Genomic DNA, 21,280 nt, shown 5'->3' on the forward strand with positions numbered 1-21,280 from the left:
TCACAAAAAGGGCTTTCTTTGTTAGCTGCTGGGTAGTAGACTAGTTTCAGGTAAAGTCAAGGTAAAGTTCCAAAATTTGCAGAGAGATACGATGTGGTGAGGCCTGAAATTTGTGATTTCTGAGACACTTACGCTTGGTCGGTAGCTGTCTTGGTTGATGGGATTGGTATTTGATGTGTTAATTTCCAACTAGACAATTATTCACAGTCTGTTAGTGTGGTGTTGTGCTAATTGGCGTTGGTTTGTTTTCTCTTAAGTTTTTTGTCTGAATGGTTTTCTAACATTCTCATTACAGAGGTAGATATTAAAGGGAGAGGGAGATTAAAGGACACTTGCACAGTGAGGGTGCTGCAGAGAAAAATAATTAAAATACTCTTCGTAACAGGAATGGAGGAGCCTGTAATTATAAGTAGACCCATCTTTTCTTTAGCACTGGAGCCTCACTGCATGCTCTCCCTGCGATTTAGAAGTCTGTGGTTTGTGTTGTTAGCTAAACTCTTGCAAAATCCTTGATACTGTTGTTAAAACATACTGAGCACAATGCAGTGGGGTTGTATCTTGAATTCTGCTATATGAATTATGAATATATGTATCTTGAATTCAGGTATATGAAACCTGCCTGTGTCTCTAGAATACATCAAGCACTGGCTGGCATATGATGGCAAACTGACAGGTAACAGTGTTGGATCACATGTTGCTCCTATACACTGATGCAGGCGGTTTCTGTTCTTAGCACAGAAATGGAAGTAGAGTAAAAATGCTCTTGCCCACATGGCAGCAGTATGATTTTTCTGACGAAAAAGCACCTGTCAAAGTGGAGCAGCTTCAGAGGAGCTTTGATACAAACTCCTGAGACTTTGGCTTGCTTCCTGAAAGTGGCAGCTGGAATGCAGTATTTTAGTTTCCCAGTTCTCAGACCGCATGAAAAAAAGGGGAGTTCTTTCCAACGAAATTGTGCTGATGGTTCTTATATCTCTTTCTGAAGCATTGTGGCCAGGCTGATTTCTTGCAGATGTTTGCCAGGCCTTGGCACCTTGGGCTGGTAGCTCTAGTTGTGATTACGACAGCCAGCATCAGGATTTTGCTTAGCCACACATCCTACAGTGATGCTGTTGGCTTTTTAGCTGAGATGCCAAATCTGTGTTCATCCTGGAGGTGTTAAATTTTGAGAAGCTATGAAGATACAGAAGATACATTTCTATACAGCTGGGGTTTTTTTAACATTAGAAGGGAAAACCAGAAAAGAAAAAATATTATCTACTGGATGCTTAGTTTCTAAAAAAAGAACTATAATTTTAGTCAGTGGACAGTATGAGTACTCAGCATGCTTATAAAACCTGCATTCTTTAGTTTTTGAAATCATTTACTATCTCATCCTAGGAAAGTTGTGCTGTGTGTTAAGGTCTCTTTTTGTCTGTTGTCCCTAAAATTGGGGAAAATGTAAAAATGGAGAACCAAAAGTAACAAAGAAGGAAAAAGAATGGTTATACCTATAGGGCTTAGAAATAGTACGTTAATCTAACATTAGGTCTCTATTGCAGATACACAAGAAACCCATCTTTCCTGAAGGAAAAAACTTCTAAAATGAAAATGTCATCCCTGTGTATATTCATTGTAATGTAGCCCAGAGGTTACACAACTATACGTTTTGTAAATGCTTACAGTACATGAGATTTGTAATGTCTCAGTACTATGGGTTCTGGAATAGCAGCACTACCTGAAACAGAACTTTTAGTTATACAGCCTGTTTTTATTTGCTTCAGTGTCATCTATAGCAGTAATCTAAAGATTACCTCCATTAATACTTCAGTTCATTGATGTTCTGTCCTGTGCTCTCCCTGTTATGTATCGGGCCTTTGGTGCAGAGGTACAGGAGCATTTTTATCGCCACCCCAGGCCAGGCTGAAATTCCAAGGGTGAGCCAGCACAGGCTCCCAAATGGCTGTGGTAAGGGATGTGGCTGATGTAGCTAGAGGATGATCTGTCAGGACACAGGATTGTGTTCTGACTGGCACTGTCTCTGTAGGCATGCTGTTTCTTCTTCTCTGCTTCTTTGTACAAGCTTTGACTGCAGTTGTTCATGTTTGGAAATCTCTTCTTGAGTAAAGCAAGGTGTTTAAAAAGAGGCACTGAACTCCATGAAGTATTAAATCTGCACAGTACCCTCCTGGGATTCTTCCATAACTCACAAGAGCTTGTTATCAGTAGCTTGGTATGAGTATCTACTCAGACACCATTTTCTGCTACTGATAGCTGCATACTCTCTCTGCCAGTAGGTAGTGGCAGGTCTGTAAAGAGTTGGACAAGATGAGCAAAATGGCCTCAGGTGAGGGAGGAGAACAACACATGCCTTTAATTCTGCAAGCCTTCAATGAAGGAAGGCCATCAGCTTACCAAGGGGCTGTAGTGCATATGTGGCCTCTCTAGAGTTACATCTTCCTTGCTATGAAACTGAAGACTGAACTTAATAAGAAAAGAGGGGGAGACCCCAGCATTGGTTTGATCTGTGGGACAGAGGATTAAATGTAGAGTCAGTCAAGTCACAATGGCATGCCTGTTTTCCAGACATTTTAAGTCCTTGGCGGAGTATTGGTCTTCTGGCTTCTGCGCAGATCAATTACCTGTCACTTTCCACAGGCAGGAATTTGTGCTTTCTCCTCACACTTGCACATGCTATATGTCTTCAATGAAGTCTTCTGCCATTTTGATGATAAGGTTATTCTGTATCTTTCACTATAAAATTGATGTTGTGGTGATGCAGCCACTTGCAACTAGTAAATTCGTCAGTTCCAGCTCAAACCTTGTGTAGTCTCCCTGACCATTATTCTTTCTGAGGTTTGACGTATAATCTTGTGCCATGGATCAGTGTCCATTTTGTAGTTTGCATTAGAAATCAAGCACTTGCTTTGTTGGTTTGATTCTAAGGATGGTGAGCTGAAGTGAGTGAAACTGTAGGTGGAAATTTTCTTCGTTTTGAAGAGTACCTGCTAGGGAATCTGCTCAGCTTTTGGACACAGTTAACACAGATTCACAAGATATCAAGGCTTATCAGTTTGGGATGCTTCTTTGCAAAGAAATACTCCTAAATGCATGCAGAGTATACTGGCTGCACCCCAGCTGCTTTACTAGGTGAGCTGCAGAGTCATCTTAGTTGTGGACTGAGAAAAGTCTGTTATTTTTGGTAGTAAAGCTGAAGGTAACACACACTGCTTTTGTTGAGAAGAGTTGGCTCTCTAAATATGGCTAAGACCTTATTTCCTATACAGATGGGCCAAGGGAGAATGTTATTTGTTATGTCTTAAGCTATTCCAACTGTACTGGCAAGTTGTCTAATGTAGATGCAGCCTCTGCCTGTGAACAAGTTACTTTGCTAGAACATATTTAAATTCTTCCTGATCTTCATTAAGTTCTACTGCATAGCTGCAGCTTTATTATAGCTGTTGGCATGTTATCTGTGTAGTCTTGGTGGAGAAAATGTGTCAATAAAGGTGTAGTATTAGGTCAGGCTATCGAATAACTAGCCACCAAGTAACTCCTGTGTCCTGGCACCATCTGCCTGCCAGAGCATATTGTTTAGGCTGCATGCAGTGCTGGAGTGGGTAGCACTAACCTCATCACCAGTCTGCAACCTTCCTGCACATGCTTCCCAAAGTTTGCTTCCAGAATAGACTTGGAGCTCTTCCGTTGAGCTTCTGTTTCTTTCAGCATCCAGGACCATCAGACATGAATCATTCCTCCTTGGGCATGGTACAGTGTCCTGCCTCGTGCTTGTCTAACACTTTCTTTTCAGTGTCCTTACTGAGCTAAGATGCATTAATATGAGCAGCTGACCTTCTGGGCTCTGCAGCATTCCGTCTAATAAATCCTGTAGACAGTTTCTTTTCCTAAGCCAAGCATAGCAGCAGTATTCTAATGTCATAGTTTCTCTGTCTTGTGGGTTTTACTCATTGTGTGGGAATGTGGATTAGTGATTTAGTACACCCATATTCAAATAAACTGTTTACTTAAGTTATGTCTTGTTGCAGGTTTTTGTATGTGGCCCCAGGTGAAAGGAAATCTTGGTTCCTGTCTCAATGCCAGAGATGCTTATACTAACCTAATTATTTGTTCCTCCCCTACCTGGCAGTGAGTATGGGGCATGGTCGTGTCTGTCTGTTCACCAACTTCACCAAAAGCATTGGAAGAGCTTTTGAGTTGGGATGAGATAGTGTGCTTTGGTGGCCTCTCCTGCCTCTCTCTTTAACAGTTGGCAAGTAGAAGATTTTTTTTTTCTGTTGGACCAAGTATCTTTAGCTTCTTTAAATGCAGTTACTTTTGTGTCTTCATCATTTCACTCCTATGGACAGTTGTGTAAGAAAACTTGAGAATTTTTTGTGTTCCTGTGTGCACCTCTGTGATGTTATTCTCAGACTTAAAGGTACTGTGACTTCCTTTTTTCCTTCAAAGTGAGAAAGTACTGCAGTCCCTGTAGAAAAGCACACTGGCAGTGTATTGTGGTACTTAAGTTGGTTAGACTCATGTTTGTAAATCAGAAGAGGTTAATTTATGCTTGCCTAAGCTCTTTTGTTAGTATTGTTTAAATCGCATTCCCAGAGGGTGAACTGTGTTGTTTTGACTCTTTGGCTGATGTACTAGCCTTACAGCAGACTAGGACAAGGGAAGCAGATGAGACTTCCCACACTTTGAACGAAGCTAGTTCTAGGAAGGCAGCTTCTTGGAGCATGTTGGAGTGTGCATGTCTAATACGTGTTAGAGATGCAGAGGTAAGAGATTCAAATCCACTCTTGCTCAGCCTCCCTGTTCTGCTGAATTGCTAGCCAAGTTTCTTACTGAAATGACTATTGCTGTCTTGCTCTGTAGTGGTGTGAGATATTCTTAGAGGTCACCAAATCTTTTTTAACAAAAAAACCCAGAAATCCCAAAACCAGTTATACATACACGTCGCTGAGAGGAGCACCAGAGTCCTGTAAACCTAGTCTGATCTTAAAAGTGTTCTTTATATTGAAAGACTTTCAAAGAAAGAAAATGCACAGGAACCATAGTGGTAATGCTCATTTATTCAGAAAATGTTTGACTTTTGTTATGAGTAGAGCAGTTCCCTAAGTCAAATCCTAATGTTTCTGGCCATGGTTAGAAATCTCTGAGTCTAAAGGTTTTTGCCTGTGGTGGTTAATGCAGTAGAGGAATGTACTTAGTATTTTAATACTCATGGGGCTTACCCTCATTGGTAGTGACTCGGTTTTGGAGCTTAACTTTCAATCTGAAACTTGGTTTGTGATCATTTTTTGCAAGGAGTTTGAGGTGTAGTAAAAGACAAATTTCAACATTTCTGAAGTCTGCAGATCTGAACATCCAAGGAGCTATCTGAGCAGACTGACTCTCTGAGAAATGGGAGGGGGAGGGAGAGAAGTCTGCATTGTGTGGGGTGCATGTTGTTAATTGGAAAGAAAAAACAAATAGGGGTGTTCCTGGCCAGAGATGCATTGTAAAGCCTTTGTTTGGCAGGATCTTGTGACTGATGCTTCTGAAAACAGTATGCTCTTTTGTATGAAAGCATGATTTTCTTCCCAACTGCATGTGTATGATGTATATGGAAGTACATTATCTCTGATGGCTAGAGCAGACCCTCTGGCTGAACAACACATAGATATAGGCACCACTTTGTCAGTTGAGGCATAGAAGGGAGTGATCACATTGATAAAACTAGTGAAGATTTGCTTTTCCAGACTTGACTTGTGTCATTGGAGTAGGGAGTCTCAGGTATGCAGAGAAATGTGCAGTGCTCCTGTGTCCATACAGGGAGCGGTTTGGTCAGCATAGCCTCCAGTCCCATGCTTCTGTGGGACAGCTTTGTTCCAGTGACAGAACAGATGTAGCTTGAGTACAGCCTGCGTCATCAAAATGCTATAGTGTCTTTTTAGTTTAGCACTGAGCCCTAATGGTTGCAAATGTGAATTTGTTTTGAACGCACGTGAACCTTGGTTCTCATAATGTCTAGCTGTGGAATGCATGTGGAGTAAGAGGAAGCTGAGCAGGGTATCACTTGAGATAAGCTGCGGGTGTATGTGAACAGTATGGGGATGGAAATGTGTTACAGGGCTTTCACAGGATCCAGGTGATGTGGAAGCAGCAGGAAAAGCTTTTTTTCTAAGTTTAAACTCCAATGAACCTTGCAGCAAAATTGTGCTGTAGTCCAGGGAAAGACTTAACCATGCCTTTCTTCCCCTACTAACCTCTTTTGGGTCTGTGGGTCTGTCTAGATGTCTAACCTAAAGAAAAAAACCTGTGAATAGCAGTCCTGAGAATAGTTATAGGAACAGCATGTTCACAGGCTTTGAAGATAGTGGTGACCTAGCCCACTGGCGCATGTAAAAGCTGCACTTAGCATTAGATTGTTGGCAGTTGGTAAGCCTAGGAGAAACTGTTAGCTCGTGATTCAATTTCTGTAAATGTGTGTGTGTCAAAAGTTAGATTAAGTTTCCAGTTTTGATTACTGTGCTAGGTTTAAGGGGAATGGGTATGGTAAAGGCATTAGGGGAAGTCCAGCTTTTCCTGAAAATGTGTTGTGACACATCTGCACTGAAGTTTAGCTGGCAGAAATTGCTACTTCTGGATGTTAATGCAAAGCCTGAAGATGCAGTACTGAGTTCTGCAAAGCACTGGCAATTACTCTGCTGCTCTGATGGAGTCAAAAGTCAGACTACACTGTGTCTTCATCTGCTTCAGCAGAGCCAAACCCTTCAGCGGATGTACTTTAAGCAGCATATCACAAAAGCACTTTTCTGTGAAAAGAATTTCTTGTACCTCTTGCAAAAGTTATAGCAAAGTGATTGCGAAAATAACTGAGATGATCCATGGTGTGCATGTAAGAATTATCATAAAGAGATTATCTGGTTGTGGAAGAAGGCTTCATTTGGATTATGTAGCTACATAAATTCATAATCCATGCTTTCTGCAGAAAAAAAAGTTTCCTTGTGCTGCAGTGGGAAATGTCAGATACGAGCTTTTATTAACTCCTAAGGTTCTGTGTTTGCAACATTGAATTCTTAAAGGTTAATCTCTGAATTTGGGAGAAAAATTTCTTCAGGTAGAGACCAACCCAACAAAAAAAGTTTGTCCCATGAGGTTAACTGCTAGCACATAAAATCTATTGCTTCTGTATTGACTTTCAGAGATAGGAAGTTTGCAGTGCTTGCTGCTTGATTTGTGGCCAGAGGCAGTGCTCAATTTGACAAATGGAGACGCATGAATTTGGTGTGCACTTAACCTCTTCTCAGCAACTGGGGCCATGGTGGTGGTTCAGTCTGCATATGAGAGCGAAAACGTATATATGTGTGTTGCCAAAACACCAGCTCTCATTTCGACTCTGATCTGGAAACCAGTAATCCATAATATCTACTCTGCTAGTGCCAAAGTTTTACCTTGCTTGTCCAAGTGATTAACACTTGAAGCAATATTTAATACTATATGCCTGTATAGCACTGCTGATTTGAGGAGCTGGTGGCTCCTCCTAGCACCTGACTGAAGAGGCACAAGGTGCTTTTACTGGCATAAAAGGTATGTGTTTGATACTGGCTTGCTTAATTTCCTCACTTGTTTTGTGATTCTGTGTTACAAGCAAGAAATTTTAATCTTTCTTAGTAAGGTATGGCAGTTTGACAGTGGCACTGGTGCTGAATGACCATTGATAATTCTGTAAAACATAGAAAAATTCAATGTTAAATCTTCAGACTTCTCAACTTCTAAGTCCACACCTGGATGTGTGGTCATTCTAGTGTTGCAAATTCTCTTGATTGAACAAGGTCCTGACAGCTCTTGGAAGTCTTAATTGGTTTGAGGATCAAACACTTAATTTCTTGGTTTGTGCCTTGTCTTTTATGGAAGACCAGTCAGAATTACAGGAATATGTGAACTTTTTTTTGATAGATATGTAGGAACTCAAAACCCAGTCGTGATGCATTTTTGTTGATGACTCCTCACCAGGGTAGTGGATTTTGGGTTTTTGAAAGATTTTCAAATGACCACTGAAGTCTGGCTTGCTATATTAACAACTGGAAGAAAGCTAGATGCTTTTACCACAGGTATCCTCCATTGGTATGGCAGCTGGTAGATATCGCGGAAAAACCTGCTGGGAGACTTTGCATAAATTCAAAACTCATTAACATCACAGGGAATTACCAGCAGTCAGTTGCAAAGGTGGTAACGTTTTCATGCTGACACAGAGAGAGCCAGGAGGCATGGCTGAGGCAGGCCTATTAAATACCACTCTGAGCTTGACCTTCTGAAGTGTGTTAGACCCTTGCTGAGATTTTATTCCCTTGATATTGCAGACTTGCTCTTTTGGTAGAGTGGAGCTGAAGAATTTGCTCTTAATAGTCTGAAGCTGTACTTCAGGCTGTGGTCTTAATTGATAAACATGACAAATCCTTTAATTTCTCAAGGTTGAAGTAAGTCCATTGTTTTTATTATGTGAAGATAGAAGTTCTCTTCCTTGGTCATTACTAGGGCAAGGGATTTCATGCTGCTATTGATTGTCAGTGATGATTAAAAAATCTTCAGCTTAACTGGTAAATCATACCACATTTAACAGGGTTCACTTCCAAATGAATATTTTGGTAATTGCACTAGGCCTCATTCTGCCTTTTCTTTTGGAATAACTACCACAATGTGTCTAAAATAGTTTGAAGAGCAGGCGTAAGTCCATCTAAAAAGACAGGGCTGCTTCCCTAGCAGGTTGTGGTGCCACACATCCTATATTGCAGTGAATAGTCAATGCCATTATAGACCTGTGACTGCCACCAGAATCCTCTCAAACTTCAAAACAGTGTTATACCTGTGGAAATGCCATCCTTTACTCAAACGCTCTGCTGATAGCAGTGTCAATTGCCATTTTGTATTGCTGGGTCATATTTTTCTGAAAATTGGGTATTGTCTTTCCTGAGTTTCCAGGTACGTTTTGCTGTATTTGTCAGTATGACCTTTAGTTAATACCGCCAGTACCTGCCCGCAGCCTGTCTATTGTTAAGTGAATGCTGTCTGAACTTGAGTTTCACTCTGAATCAACTGGTGCAAGCAGTACTGGGGTGGTGAGCATTTATAGCACTCTAAACCAGAGCTACTTGATTAGTTTTTAGTAAGGTCCTGCAAATACATGCTTCAGCCAAGTCCTGTGTACATCTGTTACTCTTTGGAAGAGGGTATTGGTGCTGTGGTTGCCTTGAGTGGTGGTAGGATGTGCAGTCACCTTCTTAGGGCAAGAGACACCTGAGAGAGATGGCTAAGATGGTGTAAAAACTATTTATGGTTAAGGTTCAGTTTAACTCTCCTGAACGGTTTCAACAGTTCAAGTTATAAACATCTTAAAGGCTAAGACAACCAAATAGATGTCCTCTGAAGTTAATTTAAAACTATTTAATTTTTGTCTTGCAGGAACACTTTTAAAAAAACTGGAAATATAAAATCTTAAAAAGAGGATTTTTTTGCTGTATTTTACTACTTTATTTAGCAGTTCTGCCTAAATTTGTCCTGTTTCTACCTGTAGTATTTACAAGTGTCTTGGTAGTTCCTCTACAGCAGGATGGCAAAAGGGCTAATAAAATACTGGGGATTATTAGAAAATGTTTCACAGCTTGCTGAAGTGCAGAAAGTGGTGCTGCAAATCTTGTCGTCTTTCAGTTTGGCAGAGCACCTGGAAAACTACCAACCATGTCCAGTGAATGTTTCAGCCCAGTTAATGTTTCCTGACTTGTGTTGCTGCTGTGAAGCTCACCTGCGTTTGCACCAGGGAAGAGCAAAAACTTTATTTAGGCTGGAGAGGTGTGGTGAGTGTACATCAAAAGCTCTAATATGAAAGTAAAAGTGTCTTCTGGGGTGGAAGGGTTGATCCCTGAGATCTCAGCCCTGATGATGGGGGTGAGAGAGGGAATAACATCTTGAGGACTCTTCAGGAGCTGTTACTCATGGTGTGCCTCCAGGTCAGTGGATGTTTTGGTGTTGCTGTGCTCTGCTGCAGGTGTTGTGGTGTCTTCAGACCAGGCTGAAATGCAGCATGGTTTTCACCTGCAAAAAGCTGGAGCTTGTCCAGAGGAGGGCAACAAGGCTGGTGAAGGGTCTAGAGAACAAGCCTGATGAGGAACAGCTGAAGAAACTGGGGTTTTGTACCCTGGAGAAAAGGAGGCTCGGGCAGACCTTATCACTCTCTATGACTAACTGAAAGTGGTAGTGAGGTGTGTGTCCATCTCTTTTCCCAAGTAGTAGGGTGGTAGGATAAGAGGCGATGGCCTCAAGTTGCCACAGTGGAGGTTTAGATTGGATATTAGGAAAAATTTCTTCACTGAAAGGGTTGTCAAGCATTGGAACAGGCTGCCCAGGGAAGTGGTTGAGTCACCGTCCCTGGAGGTGTTTAAAAGATACGTGGATGTAGTTAGGGGCATGGTTTAGTGGTGGACTTGGCAGTCCTTGGTCAACAGTTGGGCTCTGATCTTTTCCAACAGAAATGATTCTATGATTCTAAAACTAGTGGACTCTTGATAGAGCCTGTGTGTCCTCCAGTATATAGCTGTATGTCAGTCTCCTTATATACCTTAAAAACCCCAAATTAAACAAAAACAGAAAAACAAAATCATTTAAAAGGCCTACGTGCTTGAGGACATCATACCTCTGAGTCAGCAAGTGGGAAGCATTTTACTTGTTACTGAGATTGTTCTGTCCTGTCTTGCTTTGGTAAGTTGTGCTCTGTGAAGAGCTTGAAAACTGAGTAACAAGGGATACCATCAGGGTGACAGATGCCTTGGGGATAGAACAGCTGTTAGAAATCTCCCTTAAAACTGCAAAGGAGGACCCTACAAGTGGCAGATTTTCTTAAGGGTCATAAGTAGAGTGGCATGAGCACAGTGAGACTGGGGCAAGGGAACGCTCCAGGCAACGGTAAGAAACTAAAGGGACATGTCAGGGAGGAGTGGATTGAAGGAGGATGCATGTACAGTCCTCAGACCACTGTTGCAGCAGGAAGTGGTGAGTGTATTAGGAGGCAAGGCAGAGGGCTTCTCGTGTTTGAATCTATAATATGCCAGGTGCAAGTGTCATCCAAGTCCTAAGCCCTGTTTTCAGCTTTTAAAAAGGGGTGTTAAAAGTGATGCACCATCAGTGTTGTGCTGATGCACCTTTTCCTTCAGGAACATGCTAGTGGAGAGAAATCAATTACTGTAGCTGTCACTTGAGCCATACTTTCTTAAAGGAACAAATTAGTATCACCACTCTTAGTTGCTTTCCATAATGGCAATTGGACACTTTTTGAAAGTGGACAAGCTTGTAGCTTTGAGATCTGAGTGGGGAGTGCTGGTTAAGTGTAACAACTCTGTATACCACCTTCTCTTACTGAAACAGAGCAAAGAAAATGGCAGATTAGGGCTGTTCCTCAGGATCTCTGTAGAAATGATGGGTCAAAAACAGATTTTATTTTTAAATTGAGTGCTGCGGTTCTTATCAGATTGCTATGATAGTGTAAAGGCTGCCATGTAATTAAAATTAATACATATCAGTATTGGTCTTGTTGACCTACTTTGTCATATTTCTAGCTTCAGCTGTATCATTAGTAGGCAGAGTCTGAAGGTAAATAAAACATGGTACAGTTAGATGCTGGAAACTGCAACAATTCTAAGAGCTCTAATCAAATTCAGTGAACTCTGTGGGGAAAGTTACTGTGCATATGCAAGGTAACATACTGTGCCATTCTCTTAGATACTTGCCGCTGCAGGGGACTTCCTACCAGCTGTACAGAGTTCTGTTTGTGAGCTGTCATGGCTAGTTTGCTCTGCTGTTGCAACCCATGATGTGTTCGTGCTTTCACCAGCTGTCCTAGCCTTAGTATTGTTTTATATTGTTCTAAAGAATCCTTTTGCTTTCATTGCTTTTTTTACAGAGGTCTCTTCTTTCTTGTATTGATAGAATTCTACTACTAGCTATCATGATTTGGTGTTGTATGGAATTTTTTTCAGCTTTTCTCTCTAGTTTCCTCCCCTCCTGCCCATGAAGTGAAACAGAAATAAGAAATAAAGGAGAAACCTTTAACTTTTTCTTTTGTTTCAAACCTCCATTGGTAGGTTTATGGGATGAGCAACATCTTTCCTTGAAATCTGCATTATTGCCAGATTGGTATGAAGGTATGATTGAGATTGTTACAGCTGCCACTGGGGGGAAAAATTAATCTTACATGTTGCTTTGGGTTGTTGAAGCCCAGTAACTCTTAATAAGAAGGATGTGATTAGTCCTACTTGAGATGCTGAGCATCACCAGTTTTTACTCAGTCTCAGGTACTAGGTACTGGCTTTGGTACTGCACAAAGCTTTTGTTGGCTACTAGATGTTTCCCTTCCAGCAGTAACTGTAGTGGGTGAAATGCTCTGACACTTGTAATTCTAGTAAGTATTTGAAAGAAATGATTGCATGACATTGCTCTGATAAAACAGGAAGGGCTTCATAGTACATTGGCTAGCAGTAATAGTGTGCACACATTTCACTTAAGGATACCCAGGTTGTATACTGGCAATGGACAGTCTTTAACATCCTCAGCATGTGCTTAAGCTTTGTTTACAGGGATGTGTAAACTTAGTTGCCTTGTACCTGATGCAGCACTGCTGCGTGCTTCTATCACTTGTTCCACAGCAAGTTGTATGGTCACATTTTTCAGTGTTACAGCCAGGGATGAGTTTGCAACCATAAATACCAGGAAGTATCACAGGACCCTGACCAGCTCCAGTGTCAGGTTGTGCTTCATGCTGCACATTGAGTGACTCTTGTGCTGAAGCTTTTGAAAACATTTCCAGGATAGTGTGTTAAGGGTTGCTGGTAAAGCAGCTAGTGGGGATTGTTTCTGATCTCCTGAGGAGCTGCCCTCTGAAGTCTGTATCTCTTTCTCATAGCTTGGAGAAGGGTTTCTGTGGATTTGGCAATGCTTATGGTGCTGGGTCAGGACTTTCCTTCTGAGAACTCCATTGCAAGGTAGCCTTTGCTTTGCTCAATGCTCCTTGAACGCAAAAGCCATGCAGCAGCAAGAAGAAAAAGGCAGTGTTATTTAGAGTGCTTTCTTAAAAAGCTTTTCACCAGCTTTTACAGAACACACTGATGGCTTAATTTGACACATTCTATTTTTAATGCAGGCAGCTCCCTTCTGGATACCTAATGTTATCTAGAAAATGGGCAATAGATATAGCAGCTTTCAGGGCTTGGTATTTAGTTTGGAGAAATTAAGCTGCGTTACAAGGTCCAGTGAACAGGAATATGGACTGTCTCATGGTGCTTTTGGTACGGGCTTACCATCTGGCTAATTATCTAGCTGCTGGGGCGAGGAGTATGTGGCAGTTCCTTTGCTACCTGCATGCCTTTGTCAAGTTTGGGTAAGCTGGAGTATGTCAGGGCTTGCAAGGTAAAGCCTTCCTGTAAACTATTGTTTTGCTGTTTTGGCGTAGCTGGTACACATTTAGCTGTACAAAGAAATTAAAAGACCGTGGGCCGCTCCAAACACACATGTAGGACTTGGGGTGTAGGCAGTGTGTGTCTGATCTGTGGCCGCTAGCTAAAACTGTCATACCTGCGCATGTCATCTGCTATATCCTCTTTGCTTGCATTGCTGTTTGCAGCTGGCAAATTGTTTCCCCCTATCTGGCCTTGTCCTGAAGAACCAGGTTCTTCCCTGGTTAAGGTAAAAATGCACCCAAGCTCCATCCTCTGTGGTCTGCTAAATGGAGGAGTTTTAAAAACAAAGTCTTCCATCTCTTTTCCAAAGTGTTTGAATCTATCCTATCTGTGAACTTGTCTCTACTAATGAACTATTGAAAAAGGGACAAACCTGGACAACTGGTGCTGGAGTGTTTTAGTTCTGGCCCAAAATGTGTAGGAGGGTGGGTGAAAGTCACAGAAAACCCTGATGAACCAAAATCAGTAAAACTTCTCTCTCTGAAAGAGGCTTTTTGCCCAGAAAGAGGCTCATGGTCCACTTGGGGTGATGTGCCCCATTGCTTTGAAAACTGTTACTTTGTTGATATACTGTGAAAGCCCTGCATGCTGGGCTTTTGTGGGCCCTTCTGTCTCTCAAAAGAGCTATAGGTAAGAAACTAGGTAGCAACTTCTTTCCAGAGGAAGAGGTGGCAGAAAGTAGAAACCTCCAATTTAAAGTCTTTTCTCTAGAATAAATGATTGTTCTTTGTAAGGTTTGAATTTTCTATGTGCAGTGTTGATTAAAAGCACAATGATTTTGTGGTGCTGTACCACTATCTTTTAAGTATTCTTAAGAATAACCATGTCTGGGTGTTAGAAAAACAGCTCTTGAACCAGATAGTTGTACTTAATGTCAGCTCTGTATTAAGACAAAACCTCTGATTGGATGTGCACTCAGTTAATATTAAATAAAATTGTAGTCTTGGTTAAGTATAGTCTGGTGATAGTGCCCTTTTGTTGCTATAGGCAACCAACACATTGTAAACTTACTGAATATTAGGTTTTATATTTAACGTTTCCATGGTCTTTCTTCCCATAGATGAAGACAGCTCTGACAACCCTGTGAGTCCACAAAAGCAATGCTAACAAGATCGGGCATTTAGATGTCTGTTTTCATTTGATTATTTTTTAAACGTTTTTCCACTGTGGAACAGGTTTTCTGTTTAAATCTTTCCTTTGCTTTCTGGGTGATCAGGGGCAAACACATTGGAACCACACAACTCTCACTCTGTGTATCTAAGATTAAAAAGTGAATTTTGAGTTTACACTTTAGCAATGCCTCTGAGATTCTGGCAGGTCTCCCCATGGTGGTATTGGCCACATTCCTAAGAAACTAACAAGATAGATGGGAGTGAAACAAGACTAAATTAACAGACTGCTTGCATCAATTTTCTGTTGTTGGTCAGTGGCTCATGGCTGTCCTGGAAGCAGTGGGAATTCTCCAATGAAAAGAACCCAAAGAAAAATTAATCCTATCCTGGCCATGGAACAGCGTAAGGAACCTTAAGGCTCCCGAGTGCTAGACACTTGTGTTCCACAGATGATCTCTAATGTGATCTTGCACCATCGATTTTTGTCTTTATATCCTCTGGTGGTTCTCACTGAAGTCAGATGGTAGTCAGCAGCCATTGATAGGCCAGAAATATCCTTTTGCGATGAGTGTGATGTCCACATCCCCTGTTCTCCCTGAAGAGTCACTGCTGCTCTTGTTCCTACAGACAGGATGTCACAAGCTGATTTTATACAGAACCTACAAATTCTGAAATGGTTTCACTTTTATATAAACAAGAAGTATATGAATGTTTCTTTATCAAGAATAAAAAAAAAGTTCTATAACAATCTTTTTTTCTTACAACTTAATGATTTGGCTGTGTCTTTCATCTAACTGGCATGGGATGTAAGTATCTCCTTCATTATGAACTATATATCACTTTTTTACTTTTAATGAATTCAAGTCTCTTATGTGGAAAGAACCTATTGTTCAGTATGGGATAAGATGTTATGTAGGCAGTCCTTGGCTTCACAGTGATGATAGCTGTTTTACAACCACGTGGGAAAATAAATGGTTGTGTGGTGCTGGTCTCCATTTCCAGTGACATCTGAGAGTGCATCTGTGCTGTAACTGTATCAACAACTCCAGCATGGTGTGGAGATACCTGAATTAATGTTAATGTCTCTGTGCTGGCATTGCAGCATGAAGCCTGGCAGGACTGGAAGATCTGTCCCAAAAGGCAGGTAATTTAGCCTTCAGTGGGCTTTGTGCTTTTCTCATACCTCAGGTAACTTGTTTAAAGCTAAGTGGAGTTGTCTTTCAGCTGCATTGTAGTAACTTAGGTAGTAGTGAGTCTCTCGAGTGCTGAAGTTTTTTTAGCCACATGGAAGAGATTTGCCTCTAAGCTGTCTATGCAAGAGTGCGTGCCAGCCATGCAGAGGTTGTATTGCCTGTTGGTTACATGTCTTTGCTTACTAACACACTGAGCTGCTTCCAGTGAGGTTACTTGTGGACCAAGTCTGGAGGAAGATTTTTTTTGATGCTCATTTACTTGACTTTAGTTTTATGGGTCTTAAGGATGTGTTTTGTAGGTAACTCTACAGGGGTGGCAGTGTGGAAAGCTGGGCACATGTCTTTGCTTGAAAAATAGGGAAGAAAACTTTATTTCCCTTAGCAGTCACTTACTGAACTAAACTGTAATTAAATTTCCAAGCAATCTCTAAGGGCTACATGATACTGCATGAAGTTGCAATAATGGTTTGTGCAAGGCAATGATAACTAGGGAGAGTTTCTAGAGCTTTTGCAGAGTAACAGGGGACTGCCAGCAATGCTGCCGTGTTCACTCCTAAAAAACTATCTGGAAGGTGTTTTCAGAGGAGAGGGTTTTTTTTGTGAAAAACTAATGTAAAAACCTGGTGCCAATGGGTTGTAGTATTGATATGGTTTCAATCTGCCATGCAGGGTTTTGTCTCTCAAGGGCAGGTAGCCCCAAAGGACTGAACCTGTGGTGTTATTTTCTGGCCAATCTGTAAGGTGCTCAGCAATCTGATGCAGCCCTTTAATTCACAAACATCCATACAATTGTGCTTAGTAGATATCTGAGGTTTTCCTGCCAGGGAATTGTTTTGTTTGAGACTTTTTCTTGATTAAGAGGTCAGTATTTTGCATTACACAGTTCTGCAAATCAGTGAGTTTGCTTTCAAAGGTATCACTAAGCATGCCTTTAGTAAAGCAGTCTTCCTTGCTGCCAGCCCTTGTGCTGCTGTCCCTCCATGTTACTTAAGATTGCTGTGGGGTCAGATCCTACTTTATAAATATTGGGGCACAGCTAAGTGACTTTGTGTGCAATTGCAGGTTTCGGTCCGTGGTGTGAGAGTCACCAAGCTTTGTGCGCACCTGCAAGAGACTGCAGATGAAGCAGCTAAGGAAACATGGCTTGCAAGTTCCCTTCAGAGGTTTGTAAGGGTTTTTTTGTGTGACAAGGTGTAGCTGTTGGCAAGGGGGTGACAGCAGGCACCAGCACAGAAGTCATGGGACCACCTGAGATGTGATGCAGGCTGTTGCATCTATGACAAGTTGTAGCAGAGCAAAGGAAAAGAGTCCCTGGAGAACTTCAAAGCAGCCACCCATCCATCAGCCCCAAACACAGAAGAAAGAGGGAGCCACAGGCTTGTCAGGTGTTCAGTGGGATGGGATTTCTGCCATGAAAATAACAATTAAGCTGTAATTAGGCAGCAATAGGCTGATGAAGAAATGCCAGAGGCCAGTGACCTCTAACAAGGCTTCTGATGGAAGGCACAACCCTTGAAAGTTGAATCTTTTCCAAGATCAGACTTTCTGAAATGCAAACCTGCCACCAAAACCTAGTGGAATGGAGGGAGCTTTTCCAGGGAATATTTAATGTAACATTTTGGTATATGCATTGGGAGTGTGCTTTTATCTGTGGCTGATGACTGCAGTGGTCCTCAGCACAAGCCTCTTTCTGAATAAATCAGCCCAACTTTACCTCCATTTCCAGAATTTACAGGGGGAGAGGCTTCTGTCTTCTGCTTGATCTCTCTTGTGTTCCTGCTCCTGTAAAGTAGGTTGCACAGCCAAGGTCATCTCCTTCACAGTACGGGTATAGGAATCAACACATCAGAGACCAAAAGCAATTGCAGCTTAAAAATACCTTTATGTTTGAACAACATCCAGCTTTTTTGGTCACCTTATTTTAAACAGTGCTTTGAGAAATTCTTGTCAATACATCCATGGGGAGGTAAGGCACTCAGGTAATCACTTAAAGCATTAATGACTCTGGTTTTGGGATACCTGCTTATTTGCAGGGCACTCCTCAACACCTGGTCATCAGCAGAACAGAATTCAGAAGTGGAGAGTGTTGTTTTTCCTATAAATACTCAAGGCTGCATATGGAGTATTCTCATCTTTGCTTCTGTAAATAAGCAGTACTGCTTTCTGCTGCTGGAAGGGAGCAGAACAAGAAAGACGTGTTTCTGCACCCTGGAGACAAACAGCAAGGCTTCGGAGATGCCTGGTTAGTTGTCCACCTGTTCTCTGATACCATTCAACTTTCCTTCTTTCAAGCAAGCAAGAGGTCCTGTGTGAAAGAGACCTCTAAGTAGAGAAACTTTTCTATCCAAGTTTAAAGAGTTTCTAGGAATGTCACTGCAAAAGTAGGGAATGTAATGGTTACTACGTGCACTTTTTAAGAAGAAAGAAAGAGGGAGATGCTTGGGGGTATAGTGGAAGGGAACTTGTGAAGAGGTGCTTTGCTGGAGAAATTTAGATTATGATATTATTGCTTACTGTTGCAGCCTCAACCCAGTGATGTCTGTCAGGTGATAACAGGTAATCACATGGAATTGCCAGGCATTTCACTAATGTAATTGAATTCTATTTGAAATAAGTAATCAGCTATTTCAGCAATTCAAGACATATTTATTTCAGAATTAATCTGTGTGAAAGAAACTTGCTACTGTATAAATAAAACATTCAGAAGAACACATGATATTAATGCTTCGCAGTAAATCTAGCAAACTGGAAAAGTCACAATCTGAACACTTGGTGCCTAGGTCTGATGTATGAAACCCAGCTTCTTTGGTAATTGTTCAGGGACATAGAGATTTTTTTCAGGTTATTAAGCTGAACTAGTTGAATAATAATGTCACAGCTGAGAAATAATTTGGGAGTTCGAAAAAGGGAAGAAAGCTTTCTTCAAGTTGTGGAAGAGGTCTGAGACAGAGACCTGTTCTGAAATCTTGTTGCACCTGTGGTCAGAAATTTGATCAATTTTGCAACACATTGCTTCAAAATGTGCATTTATAATCTTAGATGTGCAGTGTTCTTAAGCCTTTTCATTGCTTTTTAAAAATTCAACTTGTATACTTGACCTCCAATTTCTATTCAAATGTGGTTTCAACAGAAGAGTAGGAATTTGGGGGGAGGGAAATCATATTAATTTATCATGACACCAGAACTGGGTGAACATATTGATGGGTGATTACTTTTTGTATGCAGATTGTTACCAGTAGCAAAAATAGTAACTATGATGTAAGACTGGATTTAGTGGCAAATTGAAAATTAACCTTGTTGGAAAAATGGAAACACCAGTCATCAGAGTAAAAATTAATGTATAAATGGAAAGTTAGTCAGTGACTTAAATTTATGTTCCATGCTGGATGATTTTATTTTTAAGTCACTGATGTTAATAAGGGTATAAATCACTTAAACTCATCCTGCTATCTTTACCTTGGAATTCAAGGCAATTAAAACAACCTGTACTGCAAAGAATATACTGGCAGGAGCAAAGGTATGTTTTTCCCTACCAGTTCTGTGTACCAGGTCATTCTAACCCGGTAAAGCCCTTTGTCTTCATGATCTCCACACAGCCTGGTCTCTGCTCTAATGTTCTGTAAAACTTTATGTAGCCTTGTTTTAACATGTTCTGTTGGTTGACTTTCTGTTGTTCTCATTAATAAATGCTTATTTGTGCTAGTTGCTGGTCTGTAAAGCTTATTGATGAAGACTCAACAGTTCTAATACAAGTGTGTGTTCTCTCACCACAGAAGAATGTCTGCTCATGGAATCACTGCAAAAAGAATAAACTTTCCTCTTAGAAAAGGCTGACCATGGACTAACAATCATTATGTTATTATGCAGTGTCTTCATTCAGTAGCTTTGGTCCTAATCTTGAGGCATAAAGTACATCAGTCCTCACTAACTGTAGTGCTGGAAGAATAGGCTAGATTTCTTGGGAAGTCTGAGGACTGAAAATCCTTCCATTAGCATCACCATAAACACAATACAGTGCCCTATGTGGAACTGGAGGCAAAGGGACACAATTCTGCATAGGGCAGGCACATTCTTTCAAGAAGCCTCCTACTTCTCTGTGGCCTTCAGTGTGTCAATAAATTTTTGCCACCAACAATTCTGATTGAAAAGCTGGTTTACTTGAAGACGTGAAGCTTCCTTGCTGTGTTTTGTTCTCTGTAAGACTGAAAAACTTTGAAGTGGTTAGGGTACAGAGCAGGTAAGGAAAAAAACCTGAGCATAAAGAGCTGGATCTCTAAAGTAGACAGGGTGACTTTGGCTTCCCAAAGCTTTAACCAAAGAGTGGTCTTGTCTTGGTGGTGGTGTTATTCTTCCATGTTTGCTGGCTGGGTTAGCTCTCACCTGCCTTGGTAGGAAGATGTTCTTTTTATAAGAGCAGATCAGTCCCAAACTGGATGGGCTCATAAGATCATCATGCTGCTTCATGCAGCATCACTTGTGATGAAAGCGGTGCAGGCCAAATCATGCAGTCTCTGACATAATTTCTGTTTTGGCAGAATATGGTTGTGAGTCCTTAAAAGCATTCAACACTTCAGTTCTAGGTGAGGGAAAGGATCCTGCCACAGGGTTGCACACTGCTGACCAGGAAAATGTTCCTAAAGAACTTAAATGTGTTTGATCTGGGCCATTGAGATTTGCTAACTTTGAATCCTGCAATGATGTTTTTAGAATTGGTTTCCAGATGTGGAGCCATGTTTTAATTTCTCTGCAGGACTGGAATACCATGTTGGCTGACTCTTAAATACTTGAGCAGGTTTGGAAGGAACACATCTGTGTTGAATGAGTCTAATTAGAAATGAAAAACTTGCATGTTTATAGCTTTGGGTGAGTAGAAAAGGATTTTAATGCAGAGACTGTGTCTTGGGGCTCTGTGTGTGTGCAGAAAGAAAGGTGACCCTGGGAAACCTCTAATTTCTTCCAGTTTGAGGCATGTGCACAAAAGTTCACTATGTTTCACTCTTAAATACTGTTCCAATCTCTAGAGGTAAAAGCTATTACATATTTCATCACCTTGGTTAAAATGCAGGTGACAAATGCCATTGATTGACCCCACTTCTTAGCTGTGGAAAGTGCTGCTTCGAAGCACCTCTGGCACCCAAGAAGATGACAGCTATTTTCAGCAGCACATAGAAACGTGAACATGTGTCAAGGTAATTACAGAAGTGCAGAGCCTGCCTCCATAATGTAGTTTGGTTGCAGAAGGACAGGAGGCTTATGTGACTGGGAGTCTGTCCATTTTCCCCTGACATGTTTTTGCTGGCTGATACAAGCCAATTTTAAAGCTCTGTTTCAGGTTCACTGAAAAACAGCAGGGTAGAAGAGACTTAAACAAGTGCCCCACTGTGGGAAGGACAGACAGATTTCAGGAAGGCTGGGGTCTGTGTGGCAGCTGCCTGCAAACTGGGCCATGCACTCCTGGCTCTCACTGGATCAGTGATGCTTTCTGCTTCCTCAGAGTATCTAG

General features: G+C 41.3%; 1 protein-coding gene across 12 annotated transcripts in view; it reads left to right on the plus strand.

Moving 5' to 3' along the window:
- Positions 1 to 21,280, plus strand: part of FAM219A (family with sequence similarity 219 member A) — a 103,079-nt gene that overhangs the window by 5,143 nt on the left and 76,656 nt on the right. For 2 of the 12 annotated variants that reach the window (XM_055790705.1, XM_055790711.1), the window contains exon 2: positions 16,840 to 16,940. The exons of the other annotated variants lie outside the window; for them this stretch is intronic. In XM_055790705.1, coding sequence (XP_055646680.1) covers positions 16,917 to 16,940 — 24 coding nt within the window. In that variant the 5' untranslated portion in view covers positions 16,840 to 16,916. The remainder of the gene's footprint in view (positions 1 to 16,839; positions 16,941 to 21,280) is intronic. 12 annotated transcript variants of the gene reach the window in all.

Source organism: Falco peregrinus, chromosome Z (genome assembly GCF_023634155.1).
Source record: "Falco peregrinus isolate bFalPer1 chromosome Z, bFalPer1.pri, whole genome shotgun sequence".
NCBI classification, from domain to species: Eukaryota; Metazoa; Chordata; class Aves; order Falconiformes; family Falconidae; genus Falco; species Falco peregrinus.